The sequence below is a fragment of the Cetorhinus maximus genome, chromosome 2 (assembly GCF_964194155.1).
Source record: "Cetorhinus maximus chromosome 2, sCetMax3.hap1.1, whole genome shotgun sequence".
Classification (NCBI taxonomy): Eukaryota; Metazoa; Chordata; class Chondrichthyes; order Lamniformes; family Cetorhinidae; genus Cetorhinus; species Cetorhinus maximus.
The window spans coordinates 134,957,775-134,972,630 of record NC_135880.1 but is presented as its reverse complement, the minus strand read 5'-3'; the positions used below and the strand labels follow the sequence as shown (position 1 = coordinate 134,972,630).

General features: G+C 42.8%; 1 protein-coding gene across 1 annotated transcript in view; it reads left to right on the top strand.

Annotated features, from left to right (window-relative positions):
- The window catches only part of LOC144697809 (E3 ubiquitin-protein ligase RNF38-like), a 218,338-nt gene that overhangs the window by 138,337 nt on the left and 65,145 nt on the right, over positions 1–14,856 (top strand). The window contains 2 exon segments of the mRNA XM_078569797.1: positions 5,842–6,035; positions 7,575–7,788. Of these exon segments, the coding sequence (XP_078425923.1) occupies positions 5,842–6,035; positions 7,575–7,788 (408 nt within the window).

Genomic DNA, 14,856 nt, shown 5'->3' with positions numbered 1-14,856 from the left:
AAATGACTTCTGACACTCCAGTGTCCATTGAAATTTCTTCATTTTTAATAGTTCAGTTAGTGCAGCAGTGTACCATTTACAAGATGCATTGCAACAACTCACCAGGCTCTCCTTCAACAGCACCTTCCAATCCCGTGACTTCTACACCTAGAAGGACAAGGGCAACATGGGTACACCACTACCACCTGCAAGCTCCACTACACGCCATACACCATCCTGACTTGGAACTATATTGCTTTTCCTTCACTGTCGCTGTGTCAAAACCCTGGAATTTTCTTCCTAACAGCACTGTGGGTGTATCCACACCATATGGACTGCAGCAGTTCAAGAAGGTGGCTTACCACCACCTCCAGGAAAATTAAGGGTGGGCATTAAATGCTGGCCTAGCCAGTGATACCTACATCCCGTGAACATATAAGTTTAAAAAAAAAGTCTAGATTTAGGGTCAGGCTGCTCCAAAGCTCGAGTATTTTTTGCTTGATATTCGTAAGTGTTCATCATACTTTTGAATCATATGATAGCCTTTGTCTGGATTTTGACCCACTGTTTGTGATTTCTTGTTGCTGCAGTTTCAGGATCTACGTAATTTATAAAATCATTATGGCCTGAATTTTTCAGTCGGCATGTGGGGGCGGGTCTGACACGCTGGCTTGTAAAATGACACGCGATGACATCAGGCATGCGTCCTGACGTCATCGCGCTGTCTCGCGATGTTTTGTTCGGTGGGTGGGCACCAGAGTCAGCTGTGCACCCACCGATAACTGATAGGCCTATTAAAGCCATTAATGAATTAATTAATGTCATTGTTTATGCTGCCCAAACAACCTTAAGGTTGGTGGACAGGTGAAAAGGCCAAGCGGCCTTCACCTTTTTTAGGAAACCTCATTCACGAGCGGGATGAGGTTTCCTGAAGCTTTTACCACTTAAATAAAAAAATTTCCTGAAATATAAAAACATGTCCCACCTCATGTGATATGTTTAATTAAATTTTCAAGCAATTTATTTATTTATTTCAAAAGCACTTCAATCACCCTGAGGCATGGAGCTGCCTCAGGGAGGTTGAAGCGTGCGAAAGAGTGCTGGCCCCAACTCTCTCTCCTTCCCCCGCCCGCACAGGTAGCACTAAGCGCTACGGCTTGCGTCTTACACTGGGCGGGTTAATTGGTCCACCCATGTAAAATGGTGGTGCGGAGCCCTTCGTGGGAGCCTGCCTGCCGATTGAAAAGTTCAGGCCTATATTTATTTCTCCTATATAGATTAAAAGAAAACTACACACCAGGAATCTTGAGATATTAGCAGAACATGATGTAACAACACGGCAGATCTGAAAGAGAAAAGACCGGTTAATTTGTTAGGCAGCGGAGTTCAAAATACTCAACCTTGAAAATAGACCAGAAAAATCAAAAGACGGAGACAAAAAAATTCAATAAAGGTCTTCCTGGTACATATTACTTTACATTATGGTTCCTCCATTGTCCATATGGGGCTGAACAATTGCATGCGTCTCGTTAAGAGGGGAAAATAATGCAGAATTTGATTGTAGGAGCAATGAGTGTGGGAATGAAAATCTGTGAGGAGCTGCTCCTCCAATCACAGATTTTGTGTCTCCTACGCTCGCTTCCCCAGCTCCTCCAATCACAGGTTCCATCCCTCCTACTCTTGCTGTTCCTCCAGAGACAGAATCTATAATTGGAGGAGCAGTAAGAGCGGGAGGGAGGGAACCTGTGAACGGAGGAGCTAGAGCAGCTAGCATAGAAGAGACAGGAGAATTAAAACCAAAAAAACCTTTTCTGAGAGTTGGAGAGAGAGAGACGGAACCAATTCTGTTCAGATCAGAACCTCAGAACTTGGAGTCAATGGATAGTTTACATTTTTGTTCCTCCCTTTAGAATTGTTAATTTTTAAAAATCCTTTGAGATTTTATTGAGGGGAAAGGGGGATTTTCCTGCAGCTGCTGGGGAGGATGCACTGTGGTGTGTCTTTTTTTAATAATTTATAAATAAAAACAGTCTCGACCCCACCCCACCCCTCACCCTTCTCCAGTTATAATTGTTACAGCCTGCGAGTGATGAGTCTCAGTTGCATGGGCCTGCTCAAAAAGATTCCAGACAACTGGTATTTTTGGATTTCATATTTATGACAGGATTGGTTACAGTGTAGTAATAGGACAGGTTAAAATTATCAGCAATTAAAAATATGAGCAATGTTCACTCACTTTTCCAGAACCACTTCATCCAATTCAGGGTCGCGGGGAGTCGGAGCTAGTGGGCGCTAGGCAGGGTACACCCAGGACGGGACACCAGTCCATCATAGGGCACACAGACACACACACTGGGGGACAATTTACCATAACCAGTCCACCTAACCAGTACGCCTTTGGATGGTGGGAGGAAACTGGATCACCCGGCGGAAACCTACACAGACATTGGGAGAACGTGCAAACTCCACACATGTGAAATTGTTGAATTCAATGGTGTGTCCAAAAGGTTGTTACATTTCTAATTTTTTTTCCAGTTCTGAAGAAAGATCATTGACCTGAAATGTTAATTCTTATTTCTCTCTGCACAGATGCTGCTGGTCCAGCTGAGTATTTTCAGCATTTTTTATTTTAATTTCAAATTTCCAGCATCTGCCAGTAGTTTAGCATTTTTGTGACCCAGATGTATCCTCTAGATTCGGCGGGAGGGGGGGATAATTTTAATTCCCTCTGGATGGGCAAGATGTTGGGGAGGATGTTGGGGGAAAGGAAGGTTAAATTATTGAAAATTGGAAATCCAACCAACCGCAAACGTTCCTGCTTCTGGTTCAACTTGGATGGGTTTGGGATTGGTGAATAACCCGCTTTTGAGGGTTAGGTCAATAATTATTGTATTTAAATGAGGCTCCATGCTTCAGACTTTGGCAGAAACTTAGATTTAATGCCAGCAGCACAATTTTCCTAGGACTCAGGTACCTGGCAGCAAAAAGAAATGGGAACTGCCAGATCCAGCAGATAAGTGCTTTTCCAGTATTGCTGGCGGGCAAGGAGGAGCAAAAGAGCTCCCCCGCCATCAACCCTTCCTAAATGTAGCTGAAGATGAATGAATCAGAAAGGAAGAGTAACATGCCATAACTTTCTTAAGCCTTGTATAATAGTTTATATTGTAAACTGAAGTTTGTAAGTAAAAGTTGTGTAATGCAGTCAGACATTCAGAGCAATTTCAAGGAGGATTGGTGTTTGAAAGATGTTTCGGGGCTGCCAAGCATAAATTGGGAAGAAAAGTGAGGGAAGCTAGCACATGCATGTGGTTAAACAATATCTTATGGCAGTTGGGATTGTTGCAGAGTTTAAGAAGCCTGTCAGGCAGTGCATTGCATATGTTTGAAGTGGCTAAGTGCCACTTTACTTGGCACAAACTTTGTGGAGGGAATAAAGCTGTGTATGAGGGTAAGCTATCAATTGCCACTTGCTAGTTGGAAAATGTTGCCGATTAGGTACAGTTTGGCCTCTTTCATCCCATTAAAGCACAAAATAATGGTGAACGCTGTGCAACAGTTTTGGCAAAACAAATGGAAACTGCTGATATAAAAGCAAAATAACTGCGGATGCTGGAAATCTGAAACAAAAATTGCTGGAAGAACTCAGCAGGTCTGACAGCATCTGTGGAGAGAAAGACAGAGTTAACGTTTTAAGGCCGTGTGACTCTTCTTCAGAACTAAAGAAGTAAAAATTTGATGACATATATACTGTTTAAGGGAGATGGGACAGGTGAAGCTGGATAGAAGGCCAGTGATAGGTGGAGGCAAAGGTGAGATTGCAAAAGATGTCATAAACAAAAGGTCAGAGGGGTGTTGATGGTGGTGATACTGGCTAAAGGAGGTGCTAATGGTGGCATTAAGAATAGAAAGCAGAGTGAGCAAGTGACAGATGGCCCGAGTGGGGTGGGGGGAAGGGAGAGTGTGAGGGAAAAAGGTCAGAATAGGCTAAAAGGTGGGGATGAAACAATGAATGGAAATAAATGTAAAAAAAAAAATAATAAAAATAGGTGGAAAAATATATCTATATAAAAATTAAAAGATAAATATTTGAAAAAAGGGGATCAAAAAGGGGTGAGGATGGAGGAGAGAGTTCATGATCTGAAGTTGTTGAACTCAATGTTAAGTCTGGAAGGCTGCAAAGGGTCTAATCGGAAGATGAGGTGCTGTTCCTGCAGTTTGCGTTGAGCTTCACTGGACTATTGCAGCAGGCCACGGATGGACATGTGGGCATGAGAGCAGGGTGGTGTGTTGAAATGGCAAGCGACAGGAAGGTCTGGGTCATGCTTACGGACATACCAAAGGTGTTCCGCAAAGCAGTCACTCAGTCTGCGTTTGGTCTCTCCAACGTAGAGGAGACCGCATTGGGAGCAGCGAATGCAGTAGACCAAATTGAGGGACTTGCAGGTGAAGTGCTGCTTCACTTGAAAGGAGTGTTTGGGCCCTTGGACGGTGAGGAGGGGGGAAGTAAAGGGGCAGGTGTTGCACCTTCTGCAATTGCATGGGAAGATGCCGTGGGAGGGGGTTGAGGTGTTGGGGGTGATGGAGGAGTGGACCAGGGTGTCCCTGAGGGAACGGTCCGTACGGAATGCCGACAGTGGGGGTGAAGGAAAGATGTGTTTGGTGGTGGCATCATGCTGGATATGGCGGAAATGGTGGAGGATGATCCTTTGAATGCAGAGGCTGGTGGGGTGAAAAGTGAGGACAAAGGGGACCCTTTCATGGTTCTGGGAGGGAGAGGAAGGTGTGAGGGCAGAGGCGCAGGAGATGGGTCAGACACAGTTGAAGGCCCTGTCAACCACCGTGGATGGGAAACTTCGGTTAAGGAAGAAGGAAGACATGTCAGAAGCGCTGTTTTGGAAAGTGGGAAGACTTGTCAGAAGCACTGTTTTGGAAAGTGGCATCATCGGAACAGATGCGACGGAGGCGAAGGAACTGAGAGAATGGGATGGAGTCCTTACAGGAAGCAGGGTGTGAGGAGTTGTAGTCGAGGTAGCTGTGGGAGTCGGTGGGTTGTAATGAATATTGGTGGACAGCCTATCACCAGAAACTGAGACAGAGAGGTCGAGGAAGGGAAGGGAAGGGAAATGCCAGTGATGGACCATGTGAAAGCGATGGAGGGGTGGAATTTGGAAGCAAAATTAATAAATTTTTCCAGGTCCAGACGAGAGCATGAAGCGGCACCGAAACAGTCATCGATGCATCAGAGAAAGAGTTGTGGGAGGGGGCCTGAGTAGGACTGGAACAAGGAATGTTCCACATATCCCATAAAGAGACAGGCATAACTGGGGCCCATGTGGGTACCCATAGCCACACCTTTTATTTGGAGGAAGAAACTGCTAACCAGTATTACTTTTGATTAGCATACTTAAGGTATGTTCTGTTCACTAAACAATAACAGGAATGCTGAGCCAAATCATATCCTGCTTTAGCATACTTCGTGCATTTGCTATTCCTATCAGTGGATTCAAACCTGTGAAAGAATTATTTTTGTTCCTTAATGTCCCCCAATCTTTTCAATTGTAACACAGGTTTTCTTACCTGACGTCCAGTCAACCTTCAATATAAACATATGGGGAATAGAATAAAAAAAATTCTGATGAATTTTTGCAGTTAAATTTAGCGGGGCTGCCATGTTTCTGAAATTTTCAGATTTCCCAGCTGCTAATGGTTCACCCCTTCTTTCCCGTCTTCCCTTAAATATCAGGGCAAACCAACTCTGTATCAGAGCAGTGCCATATTCTGAAGATTAGAAAGGGATCTATATTGTATGTCTTTATGGGAAAGAATATTATTAATGAGTTGTTTTTTCTTGTGACAATGCAGAGTGAAGAAAGCCCAAGTCCTAAGCGCCAACGCCTTTCTCATTCGTTTTTTGAATATACAGCGGTATCTCCTGCCCCATCGTCACCAATGCGACCATGGGAGATGACATCCAATAGGCGACCTCCCTCAGCTCGACCAAATCAACATCATTTCTCAGGGGAAAGATGCAATACACCTGCACGAAATAGAAGAAGGTAAATAGTTGCAAATCAGATGGCCGTTAAGGAGGTGTCTATGTTTTGCAATTTCATAAGTGTTTGTTTAAACTCTATTGGCTCCTTAAGTGAAAATTTTATTGTAGTGCACTTTATGGAATTACACCTGTTTGGAACGTTTCAAACTGAAGTTGCTGTTTGAGCCCTGTGGTGCCTTTTTTTTAAAAAAAGGTATTACAATTGTTAGTCCAAAGGATACCAATGAAAAATGTTGCTTCAATACATTTCACTAATTCTAATTGGTATTGTTCATCTTCAAAGATGAGTAGGATGTCAGTTCTATAAAGCAGAAGGAAGAAAAACTCTCTATGCTCAAGGGATTTGAAGAAAACATTTTCTAATATTAACAGGGTTCTTTGGAACCAGAATTGGAAGCAAATGCTATTCGAAGTACACTACCTTTTTATAGCCTAAAATCCTACTAAGTGCTTTTCTTAGAGCACTGCTTAACTGGTTCAAAATGAATGGATTAACCACTTTGTCGCAGCTGAGCATAAAGGAACCTAATGCTAAAACTCTGGCAAGCACATTAATAGAGGCAAAGGGGAATTTTATACACCTGATGTTTTGGATATTACAAGGAAGCAGAGATTCAGCTATATTAGGTTTATGTGGAGGTGTACTTCAGAGAACAAGGATAAATTCTGGCTCCTGTTAAAAGTCAATAAAAGTGTGGTGGGAAGGTGTTAATCTTTCATAATGCAGTGTGCATTTTTATTTGAAGTTGTAAGTTTCACCATGTGGTTTGCTTCATGCAGTCAACAATGCTAGGAGTATTTTTTTCAATAGCTAAACATTCTTCACAGGGCAAATCATATGATGAAGCAGATGCTGGTCAGCTAAAAATAAACACCTTGTTTTAGCAGCATGATAAAAATAACATATTCCAGTACACTTAGGGGATAAAAATGATTGTATTTGTTAATTGTAGCAGTAAAAGGAGTAGAGTAAAAAATAAAGTGGTGAAACATCGGTTTTGCTTACGTCAGCCTTTGCTGAAATGAGCAACAGCTGGAATCTCAGCCCTGATGCCGAGTATACAGCATGAGATCGATAGATTTTCAGATATTAAAGCGATCAAGGGATATGGGGATAGTGCAGGAAAATGGCATTGAGGTAGAAGATCAGCCGCAATCTAGATGAATGGTGGAGCAGACTCTAGCGGCCGAATGGCCTACTCTTGCTCATATGTTCCTAGTAACTATTGATTTTGTAAGACTAATTTTTCTGCAAATGTTTCTGAGATTTAAACATTGTATAAATATTCTGTGTATGATAGTTTACCTGTCATTGGCTTTATTTACATTAGAAAGTTTGACAGTATGAATCAAATTACATTATCAAATTTGTAATTTTTAAATTTAAGATCATGCAATACACGATAAATCACTAGTTGAAACCTATATTGTAGCTTATCTGGGCCAAGCAATGAAGCTGTTAATCAAAAACAGATATTGTCCAACTCCCCTGCACTGTAAATGTTTGTACTGTTAAGTGTTCTGATCTGCTTTTGTACAGTCCTCCTGTTAGGCGTCAACGTGGGAGACGAGAAAGACTGACTAGACATAGTTCTGTGAGCCAAGACGAAAACTACCACCATCATCCTTATGGACAACAGCCAGCTGCAGAGGAGCCCAGAGCATTTCACCCTCCGAATGTATCTCCACGCATGCTCCACCCCGCCGCACACCCTCCACAGCAGAATGCTGTGGTGGTTGACATCCATGAGCAGGTAGGTAAATTGATTTGGATGCATTACTTGATTGTGTGTTTTGTTTCTTGGTTTAGGACGATAATGAGCTTTCACTTTGTACAAGCCTCTTAGTGAGTACCACCTGTGCCACAAATAAATCCTTATCTTTAATCCTTAGTATTAAGTGGTCAAGTAGAACATAACTGGAACTAATCTGCTGCTGAGCAATGTTTTTGAAAGGATGTTCCTATTGACAATGGCTACTACATAGATTGGGAAATCATAAATGATCGTCATCATCAGGCATGAAACTGCCTTGGCAGTTGTGACCTTGGCAAGTATTAAAGCACACTCTCCATTTGTATGTCCATTGTGTGTCTGTGTATATGAAATTAAGAACTGAAGGTGTGACCTTACAATAGTGTCTGAAATGCTTCTATGCAACTGGTGTAAGTATCCCTTGCCCTCTAATTCCTTTTCACCTGAAGCCTATACACTGTTAGCAATCACACACACAATTGACCAGTGTGAGAGTTTGTGGAGATGTACTATATGCACAGTATGAAAGCTTGCAAATTAGAGAACATGGTTCACTAAGGAAGACATTGAGCAACTTGAGGAGTGCAGACACATGTTGCATGAAACCTAAAGCAGAGATATGAGTTGATGCATTTTGAAAGGAAGAATAAGGAAAGAACATATCTATTAAATGAAATTTTGAAAGGCATAGTGGCTTAAAGGTTCAGACATATGCATATGCCACCCCCCCACACACAACCTCATGCGCGCACGCACAAGCGCACACACACACACAGTTCACTTATAAAAGGCAAACCTCTGTTTCAAAAAAAAAGTCGGTTAAAGAACTTTGGCAACCCTATTAAGCCTTGCCTGGTGTGGCTCAGGAGCACCATTCTGACATGGCAGTCTATGCATATGCAGCAGAGGAAGATAATGGGCTGAGAAGGTACAAGACTTGCTAGCTTCTGTTTTCTCTGGACTTGCTTCTTGGTCAGCTGAGCATTCCGTTTCTGCTCACCTCTTCCAATACCCTTCCAAACAGCCTCAGAAGTCATGGCCATCAAGCCACCATCTTCATGTCTCACTTGCAGTTGTCCTTGTAGTGGAAGTATGGGCATCCAGGAGATGGTGACCCAGTGGCCAGTTCAGCATACTAAAGGTCTTTGGGTATTGGGCTGTCATCCATCTAATGAACATGGCTGAGCCAGTGCAAATGTCATTGGTTTAGCAATATGTATGTTGATGGAATTAACATGTTCCATGTCCTCTAAGTTGGTGATCTTGTCCTGCCAAGAGATGCTGAAGATATGTTTCAGATAGCAAAGGTGGAAACTGTTCAGCCTTTTCTCCTGTCTAGCATACGTTATCCAGGTCTCACCACTGCAGAGGAGCGCACTGAGGATACAGGCTTGGTAGACTTGCAGTTTAGTGTTCTCAGTCAGGTTACTGTTGTTCCACACACTCTCACTCAGCTCGAACATAACAGCTGCAGCTTTTGCGATACATCTGTTGATTTCAGCATCAAGTGACAGATTGCTGGTGAATATGGAGTCTAGATATGTGAAGCAATCAACAACTTCCAGTGTCACGCTTCCAATGCTGATTGATGATAGCAACATCCTGGACCATGACATTTGTCTTCCTTGTTGATGGTCATCCAAACTCTTTAAAGGCATGAGAGGGTCTGTCCATTTGCCACTGCATGCATCCCTCAGAATGAAATGTTAGTGTGGCATCATCAGCGTGGAGCAACTTTCTAATGAAGACTTGGCACACATCCTGTCTTGGATCTCAGGCAAGCAAGGCTGAACAGCTTCCCATCAGTTATGGTATATAAGTAGACACCCTCTGTAGATAACCTGACGACATATGACAGCACAAAGAGAAGATTTTTCCAAAGAGTATCAATGCCAGAACACAACTCTGTTTGACCCCACCGCTGATCTCAAAGGGTTCCGAAGTTGGTTCGTTGTAGCTGTTGCTGTCATGGAAAGAAGAGATCACATTGAACAGCTTCAGCAAGCAGCCAGTTTTCTCCAGGAGCTTAAGTAGACTGTATCTGGTCATGTGGTCGAATGTCTTGATAGGACCAATGAAGACAATATATAGTGGTCTCCTTTGTTCATGATAACTCTCGCAGCTGACGGACTGAGAAGATCTTATCAACGCTAGATCTTCTAGTTCTGAAACCCCACTGGGATTCAGGATAGATGTCTTTAGCCAAGATCTGCAATCACACAAGGGCAACATGGGCAAATACTTTTCCCACGGTGCTCAGCAGGGCATTTCCTCGATAGTTGTTGCAGTTGCTGCAGTTGGCCTTGTTCATGTACAGGGTTACTATCTTTGCATCATGTATATCTTAGGGCACTGCCTCCTCCCTCCAGCAGAGACGGAGAGGATTGTGCAGATTCTGCAGCAGTGCTGGTTTCCCATGCATGATGTGTTCAGGCACTATAGCAGCAGCACCTGGAGCTTTGCCCATGTTAAGCTTTGCTAAACTCCTGCACTGTGGGTTCGCTATCCACCTCTGCCACAACTGGCAGGCTTTCTATGGTGTCTAAAGCTTCCTTAGTAACAGTGCTCTCCATGGAACACAATTCAAAGTAGTGTTCCACCCATCTCTCCAGCTGTTTATTGCAATCAGCGATAACCTCCCCTGCCTTTATTTTCAGTGAAGCCATTTTCTTTGCTGATGGACCTGTTGCCTTTTTGATTCCTTCATACATGTCCCTGACATTCTGTGTCAAAGGATATCTGGGCATTCTGGCAAATTTGGAACCAGTAGTTATTGAGGCACTGCCTAGCAGTCTGTTGCACTTTACTTTGAGCAGCTCTTATTGCATTCAAAGTTTTCTTGCGCTGGTCTCTCTTGTAATTAATGAAAGTGGACCACTTGGCTTCAATGACTGGTTCCATTGCAGTGATGTTAGCATCGAACTAGTCAGCATTTTTCCGCTCTTGCTTCCCATTTATTGAGAGTGCAGTATTGTAGGTGGTGTCTCGAAGTATGTTCCATTTCACTTCTACGCTCTGTGGGAATGCCAGAGAGTGCCTGTTCATTCAAGTTAGGGAACTGGTGGTTTTTATCTGGGTAAGAAGTATAGCTGACATTAATATGTGGATGGCATTTCTGCTTTGAATGAAAACACTTCAAGGCTTGCATTCTCACCCTAGAGCACACCAGGGAGTGATCTGCATCATAGACAGCACTGTGATCGCTGCATGTATTGTGAATGCTGTTCAGAGAGTCATGTCTGGTGAAGATCAGATCCAACTTGTGCCAATGCCCTGATCTTGGATGTCTCCAGGTCACCTTGTGACATGGCTTGCTTTGAAAGAAGATGTTAATTACAAAAAGCTCAAGTATGTCTGTTCTCATTTATCTTTCCCAGGCCATGGCTTCTGAAGCAGGAGGGTCATGCCTCATGATTTGTGCTCATTCTTGCGTTGAAATCCTCCAGTAGGTAAAGGCGTTCTGACTTATGGATTCTGCTTATTGCAGTGTCAAGCTCCTCATGGAACCAGTCTTTCACCTCTGTAGTGGAGCTCAGCATTGGAGCATAGATACTCATGAGGTTAACTGGCCCCATTTAAATTGAGAAGCAAATGGAGGAAACATGTTCTGAACCATTTGTGTGGTGGGGGCGGTGGGGGGGGGTTCTATCATTGAAAACAGTGAGTTCCTTACAATGAAGCCTATACCTTGCTCACACATTTCATCTGAATTCTTTCCCTGCCTGGTGAATGTTTTTCATTCAGTGATCCACCCTCAACGAACTAGGTCTCATGTACGGATGCTATGCTGACGTTCAGCCTAAAAACTCCATGTTAATCACAGTAGTCTTGCACGCATTATTGACCAACTACAAGTCATCTGTCAGCGCATGGTCCTGACATTTCAGCTTGCCACTCCCAGAGTTGGCATCTTCTTTCTTGCTTATTTTGCTTGTTTCCCTGGTGCAGTGGATTTTGACCATTTGTTGAGCAGAGACTCTAAGCTCCACGCACCCACTGAAGCAGATGGACCGTGGAGATTCAGCACCTTACTAGTTGGAGGCTGCCTGACTTGGGAGGGCAGTGGCTGACCCAGTGGGTCAAGAGGTTCCCCCTCACCATCGGAGGTAACCTGTAGCACTGTTCTCTATGCCAGTAGATGGCCTTATCAGTCATAGCTTGTCTCCGGTGCTGTGCAGCGAAACTGGAGTGTCCTCTTCAGGGTGCAAGCCTGTACAAAATTTATGGGGACGCTGGGCTGCTGATCGAGTCCAAAGGAATGCAGTATTACATTTGGCACCTGCTTGGTTGCAGGATATGTTGGAAAGATGACATATTTAGATATCAATCCACCTTTGGTCTCCAAACCAGATTTTTTGTCAGGGTTTATTCCCTGAGCCTTCAACTCTCCAGGGGTATCCACAAATCAATGGAGCTATTCACCCATAGCTGGGAGTTTGGTTCATGAGTGCTAGGGCATGTCCACATACCAATGGGCCTGTGCAGTGCATGTCTGGGGGCCAAACCTCATCTGAATTCCTCTGAAACTTTAGCCTGGGGCTGCGAGGGACCCAGTTTCGGCGTGTCACCAAAGGAGGCACAGCTGAGGACTTGCTGTTGGAGAAGCTGTGTTCTGACGGGGAGGGATTTACATATTTGGCTCTCTGTTTCACATTGCTGCTAGCCAGCAGTGTGGGCTGATAATGAGAAGCAAACTCGCACACAAAAGCACAAAGCATGCTAAATCTTTTTACCCACACATTAGATGCATCGCATCGACCATTGGACTTCACTGGCTAGTGAGTTGATAACTGGAGGGCACAAATTTAACATCACCCCCAAAGTAAGAGATTAGCAGTGTTTCTTTTTCACATAGAGGTTTGTTAGGACATGGAATGCCCTGCTAGAAACAGTTGTGAAAGTAGAAGCTGTGTAATTTTTAACAGAAGTAAATAACTATTTAAATGAAAAAAAGGCATTTATGAGTAAGACAGAGCTAGTAGTGGTACAATGGGTGGAGTGGCCTCTCATGATCTAATCATTCTTTTGAAAAAGGCTTTCTTCACTAATCTGAATTAATGACTCATAAATTATGCAATCTTCCTCACAACAGGATAAAAATGGTGATGCAGTGTTACTTTTCATGTACCCTCTATTTACTCTGTGTCTTTTTGAAGCAAATGATTAGAATATAATATGTACGTTTATCAATTTAATCAATCTAATCAAATAGCAGACCAAATGTGAAAATGATAGGAAATGTGTCTGTTTACCAATTTTAGGGTTTTCTTGGAGAGGTAATTCAGCATTTATTTTAGAAAAAACACAAGATAAGAACCCCTTTATCTTCTCCCCAAGGCATATAGCAAATGTGATCAACAGGATGGAGACTACCACACACATTTCAGCTATTGTTACTTTGCATCAGCTGGCAAAGATTACATTAGCCCTACAATGCTTCTCCAATCTAGTTCCCCTTTCCCTCCTGCCTCTCCTAGGGGAAATGTTTGGTCTCTGCTTAGCACCACCTTCTGTGCTGCTGAAATCAGGAATTCAATAATGTAGCAGATTCAGCAAACTGTCAGCTTGCAATTTCTAATGAAATACTGCCTTATGTACACAATATACATTTGTTTGGGATGACTTAATAGGCCAGATGCTCATTGGGGACACAAGAGTCTTGGAATTTTCTTGGAATCTTCATTTTTTTCCTCTTGTTCAATTTCTTTTGATTAATTTTGTTCCCGTCAAGACAAAGAATTTTAGTACTGGGAAATGAAGCTTCCACTATTGTCTCACAGTAAGGATCAAGTAATTCCAGATCAGGAAAAGCACAGGCATAGGGCGAGAGGTCTTGAACTCTGCCACAACAGTTTTCTTCAACTTCCAACATCAGGAAGCTGCTTTTACTCCCTCGGATCTGTTCCCACTATGGACTGGTTTGAGTCTGTCTTAACTCCTGCCTGTAGCCTTATAGTCAATGATCAGGTGGAATTTCTCATCTCAAGCTGGATGCAGTTGTTATACCAGTTTCAAATCTAATATCAGAGGGGATGGTTAGCTTGATCTTTATGAATCTGGACAATGCAGGGAGTTTCCTAATTAAGTTATCCACTAACCCTGAGAAATAAATCAGACTTACTGCATAGACTTTTAACCAGTTATGTAAAACTTCTTGATCTAACAACTTGAATAAAATTATCTGGATAACTGGAATGTAAAGTCTGAGTGAGTTTTATTTTTGGCGATAAACCTCTTTCACTTGGCTTTGCAAATCTTCAAAGTGAAGGTTTTAAAAATATTAGGACTATTTCAACTACAGTTCTCAGGAGGGCCAAATTGACTCATGATTTTGGGAGGAGGTGAAAGCAAAGGGGTTTATTTCCACATGGTTGAAATCAGAATGAAAGCCTCTTCTGGAGTCTGGTTGTCTTTGAAGGTTGTGATGCAGTCTGGCTGCTGAGCTGGGATGGTAGCAGTTCTTAAAAAAAACCATGGAATAAACCAAAAGCCTTTGCTTCTTTAAGCCTTACTTGCAAAGACATCTCTTTGGGAAACTAAGTTTGGAAGTCAAAGTAAAGCTGCTGCTTATCTTGTTTACTGCATTAAATATGTCCATAACGGACTACTTCATCAGCTTTTTATTATTACAAATAAATCTGTAGTAGTTACAATGCTGAGAGTGTTCAGTTTCCTTGTAAATTAAAGACAGGAGGAAAACCTCTCTGGCCATTTTTTTTAACCTGAGCTTTGCACTGGGAATGCTCCATACTTGGGCTGCATCTAAAAGGCCACCGGAGAGGCTGTATAAAGAAAGGTTTTTCAGTGGCTATCAAAAAGTCTGGCCCGGAAGTGCTGGTGGAAAATTTCTTCAGTTCTTCTATGTTATTTTAGTGATGGACTGCACAGAGAAAAGGAGTTGGAATAATAGGAATGCTGGGTTAAGGATGCTTCCACTGAGTCTGAAATGAAATCTTTCCTAAGCGCTCTGAAAATATTGGGTCTGAGGGATAGAGCAATGGGGGTAATTTTAACCAACTTGCCAAGCATGAACACAACCTGTGACGGTTTAAACTCGAGTGGATGTAC